General features: G+C 42.6%; 1 protein-coding gene across 1 annotated transcript in view; it reads left to right on the forward strand.

Annotated features, from left to right (window-relative positions):
* Positions 1-3603: 3603 nt before the first annotated feature.
* The window catches only part of LOC145403032 (uncharacterized), a 68144-nt gene continuing 53457 nt past the window's right edge, over positions 3604-18290 (forward strand). The window contains exon 1 of the mRNA XM_080274870.1: positions 3604-3808. Coding sequence (XP_080130996.1) covers positions 3681-3808 — 128 coding nt within the window. The 5' untranslated portion in view covers positions 3604-3680. The remainder of the gene's footprint in view (positions 3809-18290) is intronic.

Consider the following 18290-nt stretch of genomic DNA (forward strand, 5'->3'; position numbering starts at 1 on the left):
GCCCGGATCTTCATTCTTTTGCAGCTTATTTCAAGTTGATAACTGACACAAGGACAATGATACAGCTCTCCATCCTTTCCAATGCACTTCTTTGTTACGAACATCATATCGTTAACAACTCTGCATTCAAGATGGAGAAATGTCAATTTCAGGTCGTTAGAGTAATAACAATAAGAAAAAAATGTAGCAACAGGTCATCTGTGATCCTATATTAAAATGGAACATAATATTTCGATTGTCTACTCTTCAGGAGTATACATCAACTGGGTTGCTATCGAATGTTTTCTACTCTAGTAAAGGAAAAGACTACCTGTTGTACATGCCAACTTGGGATGATATGCAGCCTCTCGCATGACGAGCACAAATTTTACATCATTCACCTCATGATTTGGAACTTTTGCCACGAACTATTCTGTGCATATTTCACCCAACCAGTTCAAACCCCCGTGAAATAGCATATCCTATCTTGCTTTCTGACACATTCACTCATCACATCCACCCACCTTCGCCTATCACACCTCCTTCCACCTTCAGACTCACCCACATACCTGTACCCCGTTTATGACCCAATTTACGATCATTTTCTCCATACGACCATATTATTCAAACGTTCTTCATTCCCATCAGCCGATCAACAGACTTCCTTACGCAAACTTTCACAAATTACAATATTTTTTTACCCTATCCACTCTACACTCTTACCTTAATAATCCCACTTCCACTGCAGTGTGTGTGTGTGTGTGTGTGTGTGTGTGTGTGTGTGTCAGGGTGGAGTGTGGGTGTGGCAAGGATACTTTACGGCGCGTCCACACGTGCCCTCGAACCTACTGTATGTTGGCAACACAGTTGGCAACATGTTTGGTTACATGTATGCAGCAGTATTTGGACACATGTATACATACATGTTACAGTGCCGCTTCGTACACTGGCAGCAGAGGCGATGGGATAAGTGCGTCCATATCAAGCGGCTGAGACTTCATAATGTTGCCAACATGATTTGGACGCTGCTGTTCACAACACGTTTAAAGCGTGTTCATTATTATGTTGCTTACATGTTGCCAGCACTTGTTCGAGCATACATGTGGACGCGCAATTACACACAGCATGGATTGCGCTCCTGTATACTGTACCCAAATCCCAAGGCCATATTAATGAAACTACAGAGGCCTAAGTGTCAACGAACTCCCAACATTTGCCGATATCTAAAGCACGAGATGCTTACAGAACGTGTCTGATCTTTCTGTATTACTGAATACTCTCTGGAATGTGGGATGCGTCCTGATCGCTAACAGTTACAAGTGTTCCAAAAAATAACCGTAAAAAATTCAAGGGCTTCCTTACACCCAGGCTTACTCAGTTTTAATAAGAAGTCTGTGTCAATAGATTTAAGACTGCCTGATGAATGAATTGATGTGGCCCAAACTGTTCGCCTCCATGTAGTTTCTCTATTATGTATTTGTCTCTATACAGTATATTTATGGATCCTAGTCATCTATTTATAACTGCCGGAGGTGTGGTGGTGGTGGTGGTGGTTTTATTTATTTATTTATTTTTTGTATCTACCTACACATGGCGTACTGCGACACCTTTCCCCAGTAGCTAGATTTTGACGCAGTACTGAACAGTTAAGAATAAAACCAGAGAAGTATGATGTTTTCTTATGTTTTCTTCACCTACGAGGAACTACGGAACGTAGAAGGGGAAAAGGAATGAGAGAGAGAGAGAGAGAGAGAGAGAGAGAGAGAGAGAGAGAGAGAGAGAGAGAGAGAGAGAGAGAGAGAGAGCGATAGGGAAAGGAGAGAAAGGTCAACTAGAGGGCACTGGGAGGGGAGAGGGGAGGGGGGATGAAGGAGGGGAGGAAGATGGGAAGACAAGTGGGTGGGAGGAGGGGGAGGGAATGAAGGAAGAGGGAGAGGTTAGGAGGGAAAAGAAGTGAAACAGTTTGGAGAGGTGGATGGAAGAAGGGGAAAAGGGGAGAAGAAAATGGAGAATGAGAGAGGCGGGTAAGAGGAAGGGGGGGGGGGAGTGAGGAAGAGATACGTGAGGTATGAGGAAGATGAAAGGAATATGAAAAAGAGAGAAGAGGGAAACGAGAGTAAAAGATAGAGGGGGGGGAAGAGGTATATCTAAGAGGAGAAACAAGGAGACAGAAAAGTGAGGAAGGACACAAATGATATGAAGAGGAAGAGCTGGAATGAAGAAGAGGAGGTCGAGAGGGAGGAAGGGAGAAAGAAAGCGGGATGGGAGAAGGGGAAACTACCGCAAGTTCTAAAAGAAAGAGGAGTAAGGTATGAGGAGGGAGACGCAGAAGGAAGAGGGGAGGATGCGAGGGAAGATAAAAGGGAAGTAGAACGGACAAGAGGAATATGAAGTGTGAAGTCGGAAGTAGTAGGTATAAGGAAAGGGGGAGACGAGGAGAGGGTGAATTGGAGAGGACAGGGGAATGATAGGAGGAGGAGGAGGATATGAGGGGGATGAGGAATGACAGAGGAGTAATCAGATAGAAGGTTAAAGGATAGGAGGGCAAGGAAGAAGAGAAGGGAGAGGACAGCTATGAAAGGACGAGGAGAGGGTAAGGAAGTGAAGAAATGGGGAACAAGAGGGGAGGACACACGGGACTGAATAAAGAAAAAAAAGGGGGGGGGTTGAGAAGAGGGGAGAGGAAAGGAGAGGGGGAGAAATGGAAAACAGGAAGAATGGGACGATAGAAAGGCTGAAAGAGTGAATAAGAACTGGAGGGGAAAGAAAGAATAAGGGAAAGGAGGGTGGAAAAATAAGAAAATGAGGAAAGGGAGAGGAGGAAGACTGTTAACCCACTCAAGATGGGAACTCTAGTATTCAATTTTTGCTAATGTCGGCATACTTTATTCAACCAAGAGCGATTAACTGAAGCATGAAAGTCAACATCGTCACCCTGAATGCTCATGATCCGAACAACTCTACTATTCTGTTCCAACTATCACCGGATAATATTCAGCTCACTCATAGTATCCTGAGAGTTAAATACGTGCCAAATGATAAGGTGAGAAGGGTTAAGACAAGGGTAAAGAGTAAGAAGGAAGAGAGAAAGAGAAGGCGTCATGAAAAGTAAAGAGAGAGAGGGGAAGGCAGATGGGAGGACGACGGAGCGTGTAAAAACGGCAGGGAGGACAGGGTGGTCGAAGAACGAGAGGGGAAATGAGAGATGAGGGGAAGAGGAACACAAGATGGACATGAAGAGTGAGAGGAAGGGGGGAGGGAGGTAGAATGTGTAACAAGAGAGGGGGAGAAGGGATAACGAGAGGGGAAGACAGATGAAGGGTGCATGGAGAGGAGAGATCGGGATGGGGGAAAGAGGAAGTGAGGGTAGTAGGAAAGAAAAAGTGGAGGTAGGAAAGAGAGAAGGTAGGAAACCAGAAAAAGGGGAAAAACGTGTGTGTGTGTGTGTGTGTGTGTGTGTGTGTGTGTGTGTGTGTGTGTGTGTGTGTGTGTGTGTGTGTGTGTGTGTGTGTGTGTGTGTGTGTGTGTGAGAGAGAGAGAGAGAGAGAGAGAGAGAGGGAGGGGGGGGGAGTAAGTAAGCCTCATCCCTTCCCAACCCACAGTCTGGTATAAACCATACCATCACACACACACACATTCACACCATCTCACTCCCATTCCCTCTCACTCTCACCCCGTCTCGTTATCACAACCCCGTGGCCATGTGGGCGTGGGCGTGCGTGTGCCTGGTGTGGGCGGTGGTGGGCGGAGTACCCCTGGAGGAGGAGGGGAGGGAGGCGCAGCAGAAGAAAATCAGGGTGACTCGACAACAGCCCGCCTTTGGCATCACGTGAGTATTTTTGAAAGGATTATTTTTCGTTTTTTGACGAGGAAGGGGGGAATAGGACTTGTGGTGGGCCGGCCATACAGACAGAATGAAGAATGAGATACTGACAAGGAGTACATGAAAATGATGTGACTGGGAGGAAGAGAAGGGGGAGAGCGAGCCAGAATTAAAATTTGAGTGCATGTACTCGTAGAGGAGGGTGGTGTGCCGTGGGGAGAGTTCCTGAGCAGGGGAAGAAACAACTGGAGGTTCTTTTGGCGTAAGGCAACAAACTCAGGCTCGTACTCGGAGTGCCACTAGAGGCTTCGTATCACCTCTTCCCGAAAGATTTATTCGGCACATGACACCTCATTATCTTCTGGTGGAAAGTACCACCTCATCCCATTCGACTTATTCTGCACACGACATTCCTATAACCTCTTGTGTTTCTGATGCAAACTAAAGACACCTCAATAACCTCTTGTGTGTTACTGATGCAAACTATGCCGATATGAAAACATCAGTAACAAGTGAATGTCACTTACAATACAGCCCAGGATAGCTCTGGAGTGGGTTGATGTGAAGGCTTGGAGCTGAGGATTTGTACTGACTGTAATTTATGCGCAGAGGTGATAGGAATTCCATATCTTCAACATCTTCAGCACAACGCCACCTTTCTTAGATTTGTTGTCACTTGGAGAGACCCAATTGCAGTGGCGTTAAAAAAAATCTTCGTTGGTCATTTCGCGAGAGAGAGAGAGAGAGAGAGAGAGAGAGAGAGAGAGAGAGAGAGAGAAATTTAAATTCTTTTGGTACAGTCAGATCGTGCCTTTTTTTTTTTTCTTTAATTCCTGCCTCAAAAACAAAACCCAGATGATATGTACATTGGTGAAAATATCCTGCAGTAAAGGGGAGAGTTAAGGCCAGGTCAACATCTAACCACTCCAGTTCGAAGTCTATCATGAGCTGGATAAAAATCGTGTGATGGCAGCAAGAATTACATGTCATCACAATGCCGGATGAACAATTAAGGATATTCGAGGACGTCCTCTCTCTCTCTCTCTCTCTCTCTCCGTCTTCTTCTTTTGCTGCTTCCATACGATTTTATTTCAAGTTTGATGAGACTCTTCCAAATGGAGGGGTCTGATAGTTACAAAAGTTGGCTAACCCTACCAAGACGATGGCCGCTATTTCTTCCTTGCTGTTATAGGGCCTAATCTAGGAGAGTGAGAAGGAAGGGGAAGACGGTGGCTGAATCGGGAGAGGTGGCCTGCAGACCTAATGGACCCAGGTTCGAATCCAGGCTGAGGCAGGGAACAATTTAAGGATCTGAATTTTACAAAAGCAGACTTTACTGATCTACCAAAAGACCCATTTACATGTCGTAAAAGCACCCCCGCTAATACCAATACACCAGTCCTATATGAAACAGCCCTAGCATGTATTCAATACGGATGGTGGGTGTTAGCGCCGAAGTGGTGAAATGCAGAAGTGTATGGTATGCAGGAGGACTACTGGGCCTTGGAAGCAGGCTGTGAAAACTATGCCATGTGTCGGAAAAATGAAAACCAAAAAAAGGAAGAGTCACCACACACCCCACCCTCACTTATCAATCCAAATCAGTCCGGACATAACCTACAGGACACCACGCACCCCCCTAACCCCATCATTATCTGCATCCGAAAAAGTTATAACTTTCTTGGAAGAAAAGCGTTGCCCAGAATTACCCCTTGGCCCTTGCCCATGCTAACCAAGTACTAATCAGGAAGGGGGGTGTCTATGGTAGAGATAAATGAGAAAAAGAAATTGTTGTACTGGCGATGTTTGTATATTTCATTGGTATTACCCTACATGGTGTGAACATTTGCTATACTCTTTTTACTCTAACATCGCCTAAAATTACCATCTCGTACGATGAGCTGTATCAACAGATTAACACTAGAATATGTTGGTAGACAGAAAATATTATGAAAAAAAGTGTAGAGCTGTAGTATTCTTTAATGCTGTCTTTTCCACGGAGCTAGGTGAAGATACAAAAAGGTGAAAACTGGGCTAAGTTAAGGTGAATTAATGATTAAAAAAGAAAAAAAAAAGGCCCACTTTAAATACTGGCACGGCTAGGGATTCCAACCAGGAATCAGAATGGACACGGATCGGGATGCAACCGTGGTACCCCTGATCCACCGCAGCTCCCTCACTCCACGTCACTTCATCTGTGCATCCCTACTTTGTATACCTTTATTACTCCTATTCCTATATTTCGTCTACGCAACTCCATCCCTACCCCTACCCCAACTCATTCTCTCTCTCTCTCTCTCTCTCTCTCTCTTATTTCATCCATGCACTCCTATTCTTTGTCCGATTTCTTCCAACTGCTCTATTACCATCCACGCACATTCATCCTTTATCCAACCCTAACCTCTCTCTCTCTTTCATTTCATCCATGCACTTAAGTTCTTTTCCATTCTTTATTCCAATCTTTCTTACTCTTAATACCTTCATCCACATTCAACTTTTACCCCAGCCTAACTCATCCACCCTCTCTCTCTCTCTCTCTCCCTCTCTCTCTCCAACTCATGCCTGCCAGAGGGACATAAATCAAGAGTGAGAGCTGTCTAAACACGTCACCTGCAGAAGTGCCTGCGGACTGACAGGGAAACAGGACAGGCAGATGGAAAGTCTCGTGAACAGTGTGGAGTGGAGGCTGATAAGTGGGAGAAAAATAAACTGAAATATATACTGTAGCTTAAACTGAATTTAATACTGTGGCGTTGTCTGGCCAGACGAAGAGAAAGAAGATTGAAAAAAGGAGAATTGGATTAAGAGAAGAAAGTGCAGTATGAGTAAGAAAAGAGTGTGCGAGTGAGAGAAAGAGTAGCTTATGAGAGTGAGAGAAGAAAGAGTATGTGAATGAGTTACCTTGAAGTATAGGGAAGAGGAAGGATCATGAACATGGCGAAAAAATAGGTAGAAGAGTGTGTAGGCCTATGTCTGGCTCGTTACGGGGTAGGGAAAAAAATCATGCAGTGCAGTTGGACAGCATCAACCTTTGCAAGACGCGGCGTCGGGCAAGATATAAAGTGATATATAGTAAATTAGACAAACAAACATGAAAATCGTGCTTATCCCTGAGGAGTAAACAATCATACACAGAATTCGACACACCTAAACAGAAAGACAGAACTCATACCTTTATCCTAACACAGTAAATAAACAAAAGCATAATTATGAACAGAATTGGACAGAAAAACTGACAAATAGAAATATAGATCTGGTGCCTTTATCCGGGGCTCACTCCTGCCTACAGCCCACACATTCCTTCCTTACCCCTCCCTCTCAAACCCTTCACTTCCCATGGCCATTTTAGGATCATCTCAGATTTCACCTCCCTCCTCACACCCACCCGCCTCCGTCACCAACCAATCCCTCACCATGCTCTCAGTTACATTTTGTGTGTGTGTGTGTGTGTGTGTGTGTGTGTGTGTGTGTGTGTGTGTGTGTGTGTGTGTGTGTGTGTGTGTGTGTGTGTGTGTGTGTGTGTGTGTGTGTGTGTGTGTGTGTGTGTGTGTGTGTGTGTGTGTGTGTGTGTGTGTGTGTGTGTGTGTGTGTGTGTGTGTGTGTGTGTGTGTGTGTGTGTGTGTGTGTGTGTGTGTGTGTGTGTGTGTGTGTGTGTGTGTGTGTGTGTGTGTGTGTGTGTGTGTGTGTGTGTGTGTGTGTGTGTGTGTGTGTGTGTGTGTGTGTGTGTGTGTGTGTGTGTGTGTGTGTGTGTGTGTGTGTGTGTGTGTGTGTGTGTGTGTGTGTGTGTGTGTGTGTGTGTGTGTGTGTGTGTGTGTGTGTGTGTGTGTGTGTGTGTGTGTGTGTGTGTGTGTGTGTGTGTGTGTGTGTGTGTGTGTGTGTGTGTGTGTGTGTGTGTGTGTGTGTGTGTGTGTGTGTGTGTGTGTGTGTGTGTGTGTGTGTGTGTGTGTGTGTGTGTGTGTGTGTGTGTGTGTGTGTGTGTGTGTGTGTGTGTGTGTGGTACAGTACGTGGAGGTATAGGGAAAATGTAGGTAACGGGGGAAATGTACACCTTTACAGGCCCAAAAGCGATGAATCTATATCTGGAGAGAGAGAGAGAGAGAGAGAGAGAGAATTAGAGGCTCTCCCCGTCTATCACTTCCTCCGACATGAGTCTGCACAAAAACCAATAAAAGCACATTGGCTGGCTCGCTGTTGTTACGGCGGATGGTGACTGGGCCAACCTGTTGCACGTAATAAACGATGCTCCTCGTTTTGAGCGTGCTTCAAAAGTAGCCTAAACACGGCTGCTAGGCGATGAAACTGAGAGGGTGTGTGGCTATGATATAAAGCAGATAATACTGGCAGTGTTTTGGAAATCGGAACTTTACACACACACACACAGATATACCGTGTGTGTGTGTGTGTGTGTGTGTGTGTGTGTGTGTGTATATATATATATCCCTATGTAGCTTCCATTTCATCAATTTTACGCATTCATCTCTCAAGCTGCCTCTCCACCTACCTATATACATTAATCAATCTATCATTTACTTCCTCAAATCTACCTACCTGATCAGTCTATCCACCCATCTTCCATCCCCTCAAATCTACCCATCTGTCATCAGTCTTAATCCACCCATCTTCCATCCCCTCCATCTATTATCAGTGTTAATCCACCCATCTTCCATCCCTTCCATCTACTATCAGTCTTAATCCACCCATCTTCCATCCCCTTCATCTATCATCAGTCTTAATCCACCCATCTTCCTCTTCCTCCAACCTACCCATCTATCCATCAGTCTTAATCCACCCATCTTCCTCTTCCTCAGATCTTCCAATCTATCCATCAATCTCTATCTACTCACGTTTCACCTCCTCCTTCTTCGGCAATTCTCAGGGCCTCATCCACTTAGAGTCCACCTAAGAGCACACTCCAGGGAAGAGAAGTGGCGTACGTGTCTGTTAAGTGGCATGCCTAAGCCCGGCCTCTCTAACTTAAGCTGTATCTATCTCCGAAGGGCACGTGGGAGAGAGACGGTCGAGGAACTGTTGTTAGGGTAAAAAATAAAGTAAAACAAAAAAAAAGTAAAGACAGCCAACTGATGTTGGAAACGAAGCCAGTGAAGTGGAAGGACTATGGTTATGGTCTGCTTACTTCCGGAAAATAGGTCAGGATGTGTACTAGGTTTAACAACTTCACTACGATGATGTATAGCACATCTCAGTTAATTCATCTTAAATGGTACTTTGGAACTGGGACTAGTGGTTAGATAGCCTATACCGGTATCCTTCAGTAACCCCTTCAATACTATATATATATATATATATATATATATATATATATATTAGTCACCTTGGATACCGGCAGCGCTTAAGGCATACGGTAACTATTTACAATCCAATTCACTATCACCAGACCACTAGCTGTATGCGAATAACGGTACTGTCCTGAAACCGTTTGTCCCGTCGTCAGGTCTGGTAAATATTATCTGATAAATTTTCTGAAAATTGACAGCATATGGACTACAAGACACTGCTAAAGAAGTACTTGTCGGATAAATATTTCCTCTTACAACTCCGATTATACTCGTGATCATTTGCTTTTTTTTTTTTTTTTTTTAAATAACTTCTCCATTTCACGCAGTATCAGCATGATCACAATCTGCCTAATTCAGTCCACTACATGACAAAGGACACACACACCTTTTTCCATTAAGACCTATTGGCTTTAAGGCTGTTCCATCCAATCCCAATGAATCTGTGATTCGCATCTCGCCAATTGGTTCTCTATTTCTTCCACTGATCTATGGGCTGCCACTCAGCTATCCTTATTGTCCATCCGTTATCCGCTCTATGAAGGACGTGTCGTGCTCCCATCCACTTTTATGTTATTATCCTTATTATATCCTCTACTCGCTTCTGCTCGTATCCAGAAAACTCATTTTTCTTTCTTGCTAAGTAACCACCAACGTATTCCTTTCCATTCCTCTCTGCGCACTCCGGTTTACGTTCCCCTATACTCTTTTGTCTTATGATTACCACAGGGATTAAAACTATCATTATATAAAAGAACAAACTGTGCGTAATGCATTCAGATCTTTATGTATTTTTTCAAGCCATTCACTATGGTGGATCTCTCCCATGCTAAATAAAATCGTTTAGTGGCAGCGGGAAAGAAATCGCCATGGAGAAAGTTAAACCCTTGAATACGGGACGTGTTTCTTGATTTTTCTTCCCATCTACCGAAGAGTTTGTTAATCCTTTCCATCCAGTCGAATTTCTTTATTTACTCTTGCTATATCCAGGTGATTTTCTTCTGCTTAAGGGAGACTTTGTTTGAAATGAAGGGCATATTGATACATTCTTACTTAGTTAATCCCTTCACTACCATAGAATAGTAATATAATCCGATAGAAAATGGGTCATGGGAGAGATGGGGTTATGATTAGGAGTGACTCTGAACAGGAGCGGTAATTATTTCACAAACCCCTTCAAGTTCTTCCAAAACTTAAAATAAGAGACTGGAAGAAGCAGGAACAAGACAAAAATGGTGTACCTGGCCTTGTCTTGCTGTACTGAATGCTGTAATAACGACCATTGGCAAATGTTTCAAAAATCAATACAAGTTCTTTCCAAAATTAAATAGAGGATTGGAAGAAACACGTATAAGATATGAATAATGTACTTGACCTTGTGTTGCTATACTGACCACAGACTGCTTAAATAAAAAAAATAAAAAAATGGAAAGTGTTACAGATACCGTAATGTGCGTTGATTTACCGACCATAGTGTACTGCTTTACTGACTCTAGACTACTGTAATATCATCCAATGGAAAATGTTACAAATAATGAGTGTGTTGCTTACTGACCACAAACTGCTGTACTTCCAACCAAAGGAAATGCTAAAATAAGAACTCAAGGACACCTCAAGAAAGCCCTTCCCATTGCGCAAGAGAAAATGGGCCGTATCTAACCGTATCTATAAGTCACTCAAGTTTAAGGACTTCCTGTTTTATACTTATTTTAACCCATGTCGGCAAAGCTACTAATCACCTTGCAGCCAAACCAGTCAATATTAAAGAGAAAAATACGATAACACCAAAATATTTTTCATCATACTTAAGTACCAGCGCGACTTGCTTAGCCTATTCCAGAATGTGTTTAAGACTCTTCATGCATGCAAGCAAAGGATCCTGTTCAGGGCAACGACCCCACCGTACTCTCATCTACTAGAGTTACACAGGTGACTATACTGCACTTTAACTACTATGATAAAGACCCCCAACTCTTTCCACTCGGTTTGTGGCTACTGTTAACTTGAGGGATGACTTGGCTAGTAATCCAGGAGACTCAATCCAATCTCATTCAGCTGGGTTAATGCATAATGCTCTTAGGTTTGAGGGATGGGGTGACTAGTAACCATGGAAACATTGCCACCTCATAACTAAAACTCATCCAGTTGTATGTAACCACGGCTTTAGTATTCACGTTATAGAAGTGGCTCATGTACAATACGTAAAAAAATACAATATACAAGGCCATACAAAGTCAACTTATGAATCCCTTGACTACGATGTTTTATTTATTTCAATTTTGCCATCCCCAGTGTATTCCTTTCTGATCTGCAGTCTTTCCGAACCGAAGGGGTTATTTCGTTAACCCCTTCAAAGAAGCCTTCCCGAGTTTAACGAAATAATGTGGAAGTTGTAAAAAATAAACTACAAAGCGTGTAGTCTCACCTGACAAAGATCCCTGACATCTTTCAGCTCAGCTGCTGGCCAGGTGTAGTCAAACTGGGCGAGCTGATTTGACTGGTAACCAAGGAGACTCATTCCTCCCTCATTATTAAGGCTTACAAAACTTCATGCACAAAAGACTGAGTATTTAGGTCGTAGGAGCGGCCCAGTTCCGTCTGATAAAGCATACAGATTATAATGAAATACGCCAACTACCACATGGGTTTACATTGACTGGTACGCCAGTGTGTGTGTGTGTGTGTGTGTGTGTGTGTGTGTGTGTGTGTGTGTGTGTGTGTGTGTGTGTGTGTGTGTGTGTGTGTGTGTGTGTGTGTGTGTGTGTCACGTCTACAGCAGCGCAAATATTACCCACTGGCATTTTTCTTCAGTACCTTGACTCTTATTTTACTGTACTGGTTATGCTGACACCAGATCATATAAATCTCGTACTGATGGAACTGTAAAAAAAAAAAAAAAAATCCATCTGCCTCTCTCTCACGCTTAATAAAATCGTCTGGGACAGGCGATTAACTAGTAAGAAATAGCTGTCATCATACTGAAGCGGCTAACCCTCTGATTGGGAGGATTTCTGTTACGTAAAATCGTAATAAATGAAAGACCTATTGTGTATTTCACGGCAGCAAACGTTCTATTGAATATATGATAAAAATCTGGCCACATAATATATATATATATATATATATATATATATATATATATATATATATATATATATATATATATATATATATAAATGGCTTACTAATGGAAAGACTGACCCCTTCAATACGGTGACATCATTAATTTACTTTAATTACTGGTACCACTGGACGATTAAATTGACTCCCAGGACTCTTTTCGACTTGGAAGGTCAGGATACTCCTTTAATAACCCCCTTCTCTTCTACAGATCACCCCCCCCCCTCTTAAAAGCTGAATGAAATCCTCTGGTGACAGTAAGAATCAAAACACACGTAATCGTAATGACAGGATTAATAGTTATTGCGCCTCACGTTCCTTGATTTAACACACACACACACACACACACACACAAATAAATAAATAAATAAATAATACCACGAAAACCCTCAACTCAAACCCAGCTATTGAAACTCCCAGCCCAAAACATCATTCGCCAGTTCAATATTAAGAAAGGCCTCCACTCACACACACACACATCACCCACTCCACATTTATCCACATCATCACCCACACAACACTTCACTTCCTGGAATACATAACTCTCCATACACTCAAGACTAAAGTGTGTGTGTGTGTGTGTGTGTGTGTGTGTGTGTGTGTGTGTGTGTGTGTGAGAGAGAGAGAGAGAGAGAGAGAGATAAGGTGAGAGGCAGCCCTCCAGCACTTAGGCCACCAGACACAAGGCAGTTTAAACACAGATAACACACAAAAGCTCTCATATATACACACTTGAACACACACACACACACACACACACACACACACACACACACACACACTCTCTCTCTCTCTCTCTCCTTTTCCAGTGTTCCTTTTTCAGATCTTCCTTTCCATCATTCAGTATACCAATCCACTCTCTCTCTCTCTCTCTCCCTCCATCAACCAGACCTTGCATTAATATAGTGGCAAGCTGATTGACTGCGAGCTGTTGCCACTCAGACCTATCAGACAACAGCCTCTTGTCACGAAAGAAGGATAAGAGAGGGTGGATGGGGTGAAATGGAAAAGAGATTGATAGCTGGAAAGGAAGGGGAGAGGGAAGAGGGGTGAAGAACGCAGAAAGAAAAGATGAGAGAAATGATGAGAATGGATGAAGGATGGTTGAAAATAGTGTAAGGAAAAGGAGTAAACTAAGGAAGGACAGAACCATGGAACCATTAGGGAGCGAATGAAGAGAAACGTGAAGGAATGTACGAAAAGACAAAAACTGTAATAATAATAATAATAATGGAAGATGATACTGTGCTTCTGCCTATATACTTCAAAAATCAGACTACAGTACTTCTGAGGTGAATATAATTGTCCGGCAACAGGAAGAACAGGATTTTGAATGTCATCCTCAAAGGTGTGGTAAAGACTTTTAAAACCTAAAATGATGATACGTCACTTCTGGGCTGAATAAAATCGTCTTGTAGGAGCAAGAATAGAGGTTAACAATACAGAGTTAACATGGATAGTGGATGGACAGATGGAACTAAGGATATGGGTTTTTACGATGTTAAAGATGGACTACTAATAAATGGATAATCAGAAAGCAAGGAAGGAGGGTGACTGGGTAGGAATGAAAGATGGAAAGAAGGGTGGTTGGACAGGAAAGAAAGGAAGGTGGTTGGGCAGGAAGGAAGGAAGGAAGGGTAGAGAACAATGCAAGGATGAAAGGGGGAGGGAGTGAAATATGAAAGGAACAGAGGATAAATGAAAATTAAAATACTCGGCAAGTCGAATGAAAAATGACCAGGGGAGAATGGAATGAATATGAGAGATAGAAGAAGGGGTGTAATACAAGTATTAATGTAAGAAGGTCAAATGGAGTACAACACAGGGTGGATGGGTGGGTGGGCGGATTGGTCGGTAGGTAGGTAAGTAGGTGGACGGATGGATAGGATTAGAATGGGAACGAGTGGAATATGGAAGGAATGGAAAGACGGAATGAAAAATGGATGAAAAGAAGATATGGAATTAGAGATGGACTTGCAGACAGAACGAAATAAACTGCATAGATATGAGAACGTATGGAATGAAAAGGGGAATGCTGGCAAGAAAAATGAGATGGTGATAAATGGATGAACGTGGATAATCCGATGATGGAAGGATCAACACAATGATATGAGAAGAGGAGTACCGGATTACGGTATATATGACTGCAACAACGTGGGATGAATGGATGGATAGAATGAAACAAAATGAAAAGGATATATGAGGGGCGAAAAGATGGAAAGAGTGGTTTCGAATGGAATGACTGACAGGGTAAGAAAAGTAGGAAAGAATGATAAAGTGAGGGTGGGTGAAGTGAACTGAGGAAGGATAGATATATGGATAAAAAAAGGAAGTACTATACAGAAGGGATGGATAGAGGGAAGGAGGGTCGGAGGATGAGTACAAAACAAGTACCGGTACCGGTACACAATGTAGTAGAGATGCTGTTCAGATCATGAGAAGCCTGGCCTATAACGCGGCTATTATCAGTTCAAGTAGGCCAATTTACAGCAAAAATCTAACCAACGTGTGTGAGCAAAGGATATAAATGAAGGAAATACGGAAGGACAGAAAAAAAAAATGAGTGACCGACTGAAATTGTTAAGGCCGATGAAATGCTAGAAAAAAAGAGGAAATGAATGGGGAACTTCAGATAATCGGGAAAATCGTTCTAGAAAATTTGGTGCTTAAAAAGGAAATATCTTCGTATTATTTTTAAACAGGGAGAAAAAGTATTAACACCAACCCCCAGATATATAAAACTTGACTACTTTATGTCACTCACTCGCCCGGCTCTAACAACAAATACTGTACTTACTGCGCAGGAATATATAATTAGTGGTTACAGCATGCAAATCAAGCCAGTAACTCAATAGCACATGTGAGCAGTGTTGACGTCAGGACAGACCGTCAGTAGCAGAGTCGCGACACTGCACAACAGTGGCTTATCTCTCACTTAACCTCCCACTTATACCACCACTGACACTCTGACACTTAAAACACTACTTACCCTATCATAAAGAAAGAGATATATTGTGGGTCCTGGTCTGCTGTCAAGTTCTCACACCCCGAGCTGAGGACAGAGCCAGGAAGACATCCGCCAATGAAAGTGATGTGTCACACGCAGTCACTGCCAACAAAAACTGTATAACTCATGTGATCAAATTTGTATAGCTGGCAACCAGTCCCCCACCACACACACCCCGCCCTCCAAACAAGGTAGCAAAGAGTACAACCGCCTTCTCTTTTATGCACTCCACGAGATGTTGTGTTGGTCTTGCGTGGCACCAGCGTGCTTGTTTACGTCTCACGTGTAACTGGGTTGCTCATGAGACGTAAACAAACCTAGTCACAAAACACCAACATAATATCACCCCCTGTCGTATTAGAAGTGAAGAAAATTGTAAATAACAAGACAGATGAGTGCGCCGTGGTTTATTTCTGTTCTTGTTTTGCTTGGACACTACAATGTTCATCTTCACTGGGTGTTTTATCAGCACTCTGGCCAACCTCATACCACCATCCCAACCCGTTCCTGCTCTCTACTCCTCTCCACCCACCCGCTCCTCTTTCGAACCTAACCTTCCACAGCCAACTATTAATGACATCTTCCCATCGCCAACACCACCCGTCATATTCCCTAAACCTCCTCCAATACTTTTTCTGTTTACTCGGCTCTTCCTCCCTCAACCTAAAAAGTCGGCAAGGGAGACACTGTCGAAATGGAATGTCATAAACATCATTCATTAACTCCTTCACTACAAAGGAGCTTTTCTGCGCTGAACAAAATCGCCTGGAATTAAATGGCTCAAAAAGAGATGTAATTTGTTAAGGGGTAAATCAGCAGGTACACTTACGTAAGAACATTTGCATCTCCACCACACAACACGACCAGACACGACACAAAAGCGTAGAATCACCTTTCAGTAGTCTTAGGTTATTTCATCAACTTCAAATTGCGATTTTGTTTACGCTCGTTAAAGTTTGTTACAAAGTTGAACTTGTCGGATAGCTTGACTGATTTTTTTTTTTTTTTTTTTTTTTTAACTTAGTAAGGGTTTGTCATTCAGTTGTAAGGGGTAAATTCTCTCTCTCTCTCTCTCTCTCTCTCTCTCTCTCTCTCTCTCTCTCTCTCTCTCTCTCTCACACACACACACACACACACGTGTGTGTGTGTGTGTGTGTGTAGCAAGACAGACAGTTCGAGACCAGAAACAGTAACCTGCGTCTCTACCACACAAATTACACAACGCAACCCGACACTACACAGGGACGTAACAGGAGAGTCATCTTGCGGTACAAGGTTGCAGTTAAGCAATCAACTTTGAACTGTGATCCCATATGGGTTTGATACTTTGGTTCGTCTCAGCTGTTACAAACTTTATCCTGTCTGTTGGATTACGACTGTACCTCGTGTGTGTGTGTGTGTGTGTGTGTGTGTGTGTGAAAGTAACTATAGCACTGAATGACTCTTCACATGCAAAACAAACCTATATTATTTACAAGCAAAGGTGAACTGCAATGACACATGGGCCTACCACTGAAATATCCTATCAATGTAGGGCCTACCACTGAAATAACCTACCAATGTGGGCTATTTCAAATAACCACAAGCATATCCTTCACCCCGAGGCCGTAATTTGCGTTTATTTTTGCTACCTCCTGACGATTTCGTTCAGCTCAGGGGCCAACTCTTACAGTGATGAAGTTAGTGAAGACTCAACATCATCTTTCCTGTTCTAAAGCCTCTCCCAAACTGTAAAAGTCGTTTGGGCAAACCAAAAATATAAAAGATGTCATCCGAGCGAGACAAACACAAAACTTTCGGAAGGTGTAGCTGTCTACCTCCCCCTCCCCAACAGGACAAAACTACTTTTTCTGCGCAACTGATGGTTAATGGTAGTTAGATTGGAGGGCTGATCTGGCTAGTTACCCAGGAAATTAATTCCTGCCTCATAACTAAGGCTCATCGATTTTCATGCAACCACGGCCTAACCATTCAAGTTGAGAGTGACCAGTTCCATCAGGGAATGGCAAACTTTACTGCACTATTATCGCCACTCTATTTATGGCACATTTAAAGTTTGAAATACTTTTGTTAAATGTGAAAGCCATGTGTGGTTTTCATACAAATGTCCGATGGTCACATCCGGCTATGGTACAGCGACTACAAAAATCGCGGCGCAAAATAACAATATTATTATTATTATTATTATTCTCATCGCTACTATTATTATAAGAATGAATATGCATGAATTACTGCATCTGGGAAATTAACCACACACACACACATTATATATATATATATATATATATATATATATATATATATATATATATAAGAAGCCTCTGTGGCAGTGGGATATATATATATAATATATATATATATATATATATATATATATATATAAGAAGCCTCTGTGGTAGTGGGATATATATATATATATATATATATATATATATATATATATATATATATATATATAAGAATCCTCAGTGGTAACGCGTGCGTTTTCGTACACTGAAGAACAAGGGTTCGCGCCCCGCCTGGGTAATAAACTTTGGGAGCGTTCTTCAGGCCGCGTACCGTACTGCATTGGCGGATACAAGGGGTGCTGTGATTGAACCAGTGTCGCATACTTAGTATGATTGCACCCAGTCGACTTGCGCGGGCCGATTACACTTGGTTCACAGACTACACACATCCAAAGCCACTCCAACACTACATTACACTTACAAGCACTTCTCACCCTACATACAATCTCTACTAGACAGCCTAAGCCACTTGGTAGTGATACATTGGCTGTATCGTTCCCACTTCGGTCGGGATAGGCCGGTCCTGCAGTGGACACACAAACGGCGGATGAGATGAGATATACTTTCAAAGGCATTTCCATTGACTAGTAACTTCCCGATGAAATGTTTAAAGTATCCTCCCCTTCAAACCCACGAGAACATGATGATTTGCCAAACTTTTTGCACCACAGTTTCATGTGCTTATATCTGCTTTAAAAAATACTCATTAGCGTCCATCAACAAAACCATATTTTTGCAAAACGTTACCATATTTAAGTAAATAATCACACTGCCGGAAA

This window comes from Coenobita brevimanus, chromosome 60 (genome assembly GCF_032717465.1).
Source record: "Coenobita brevimanus isolate Jiangsu-jjx chromosome 60, ASM3271746v2, whole genome shotgun sequence".
NCBI lineage: Eukaryota > Metazoa > Arthropoda > Malacostraca > Decapoda > Coenobitidae > Coenobita > Coenobita brevimanus.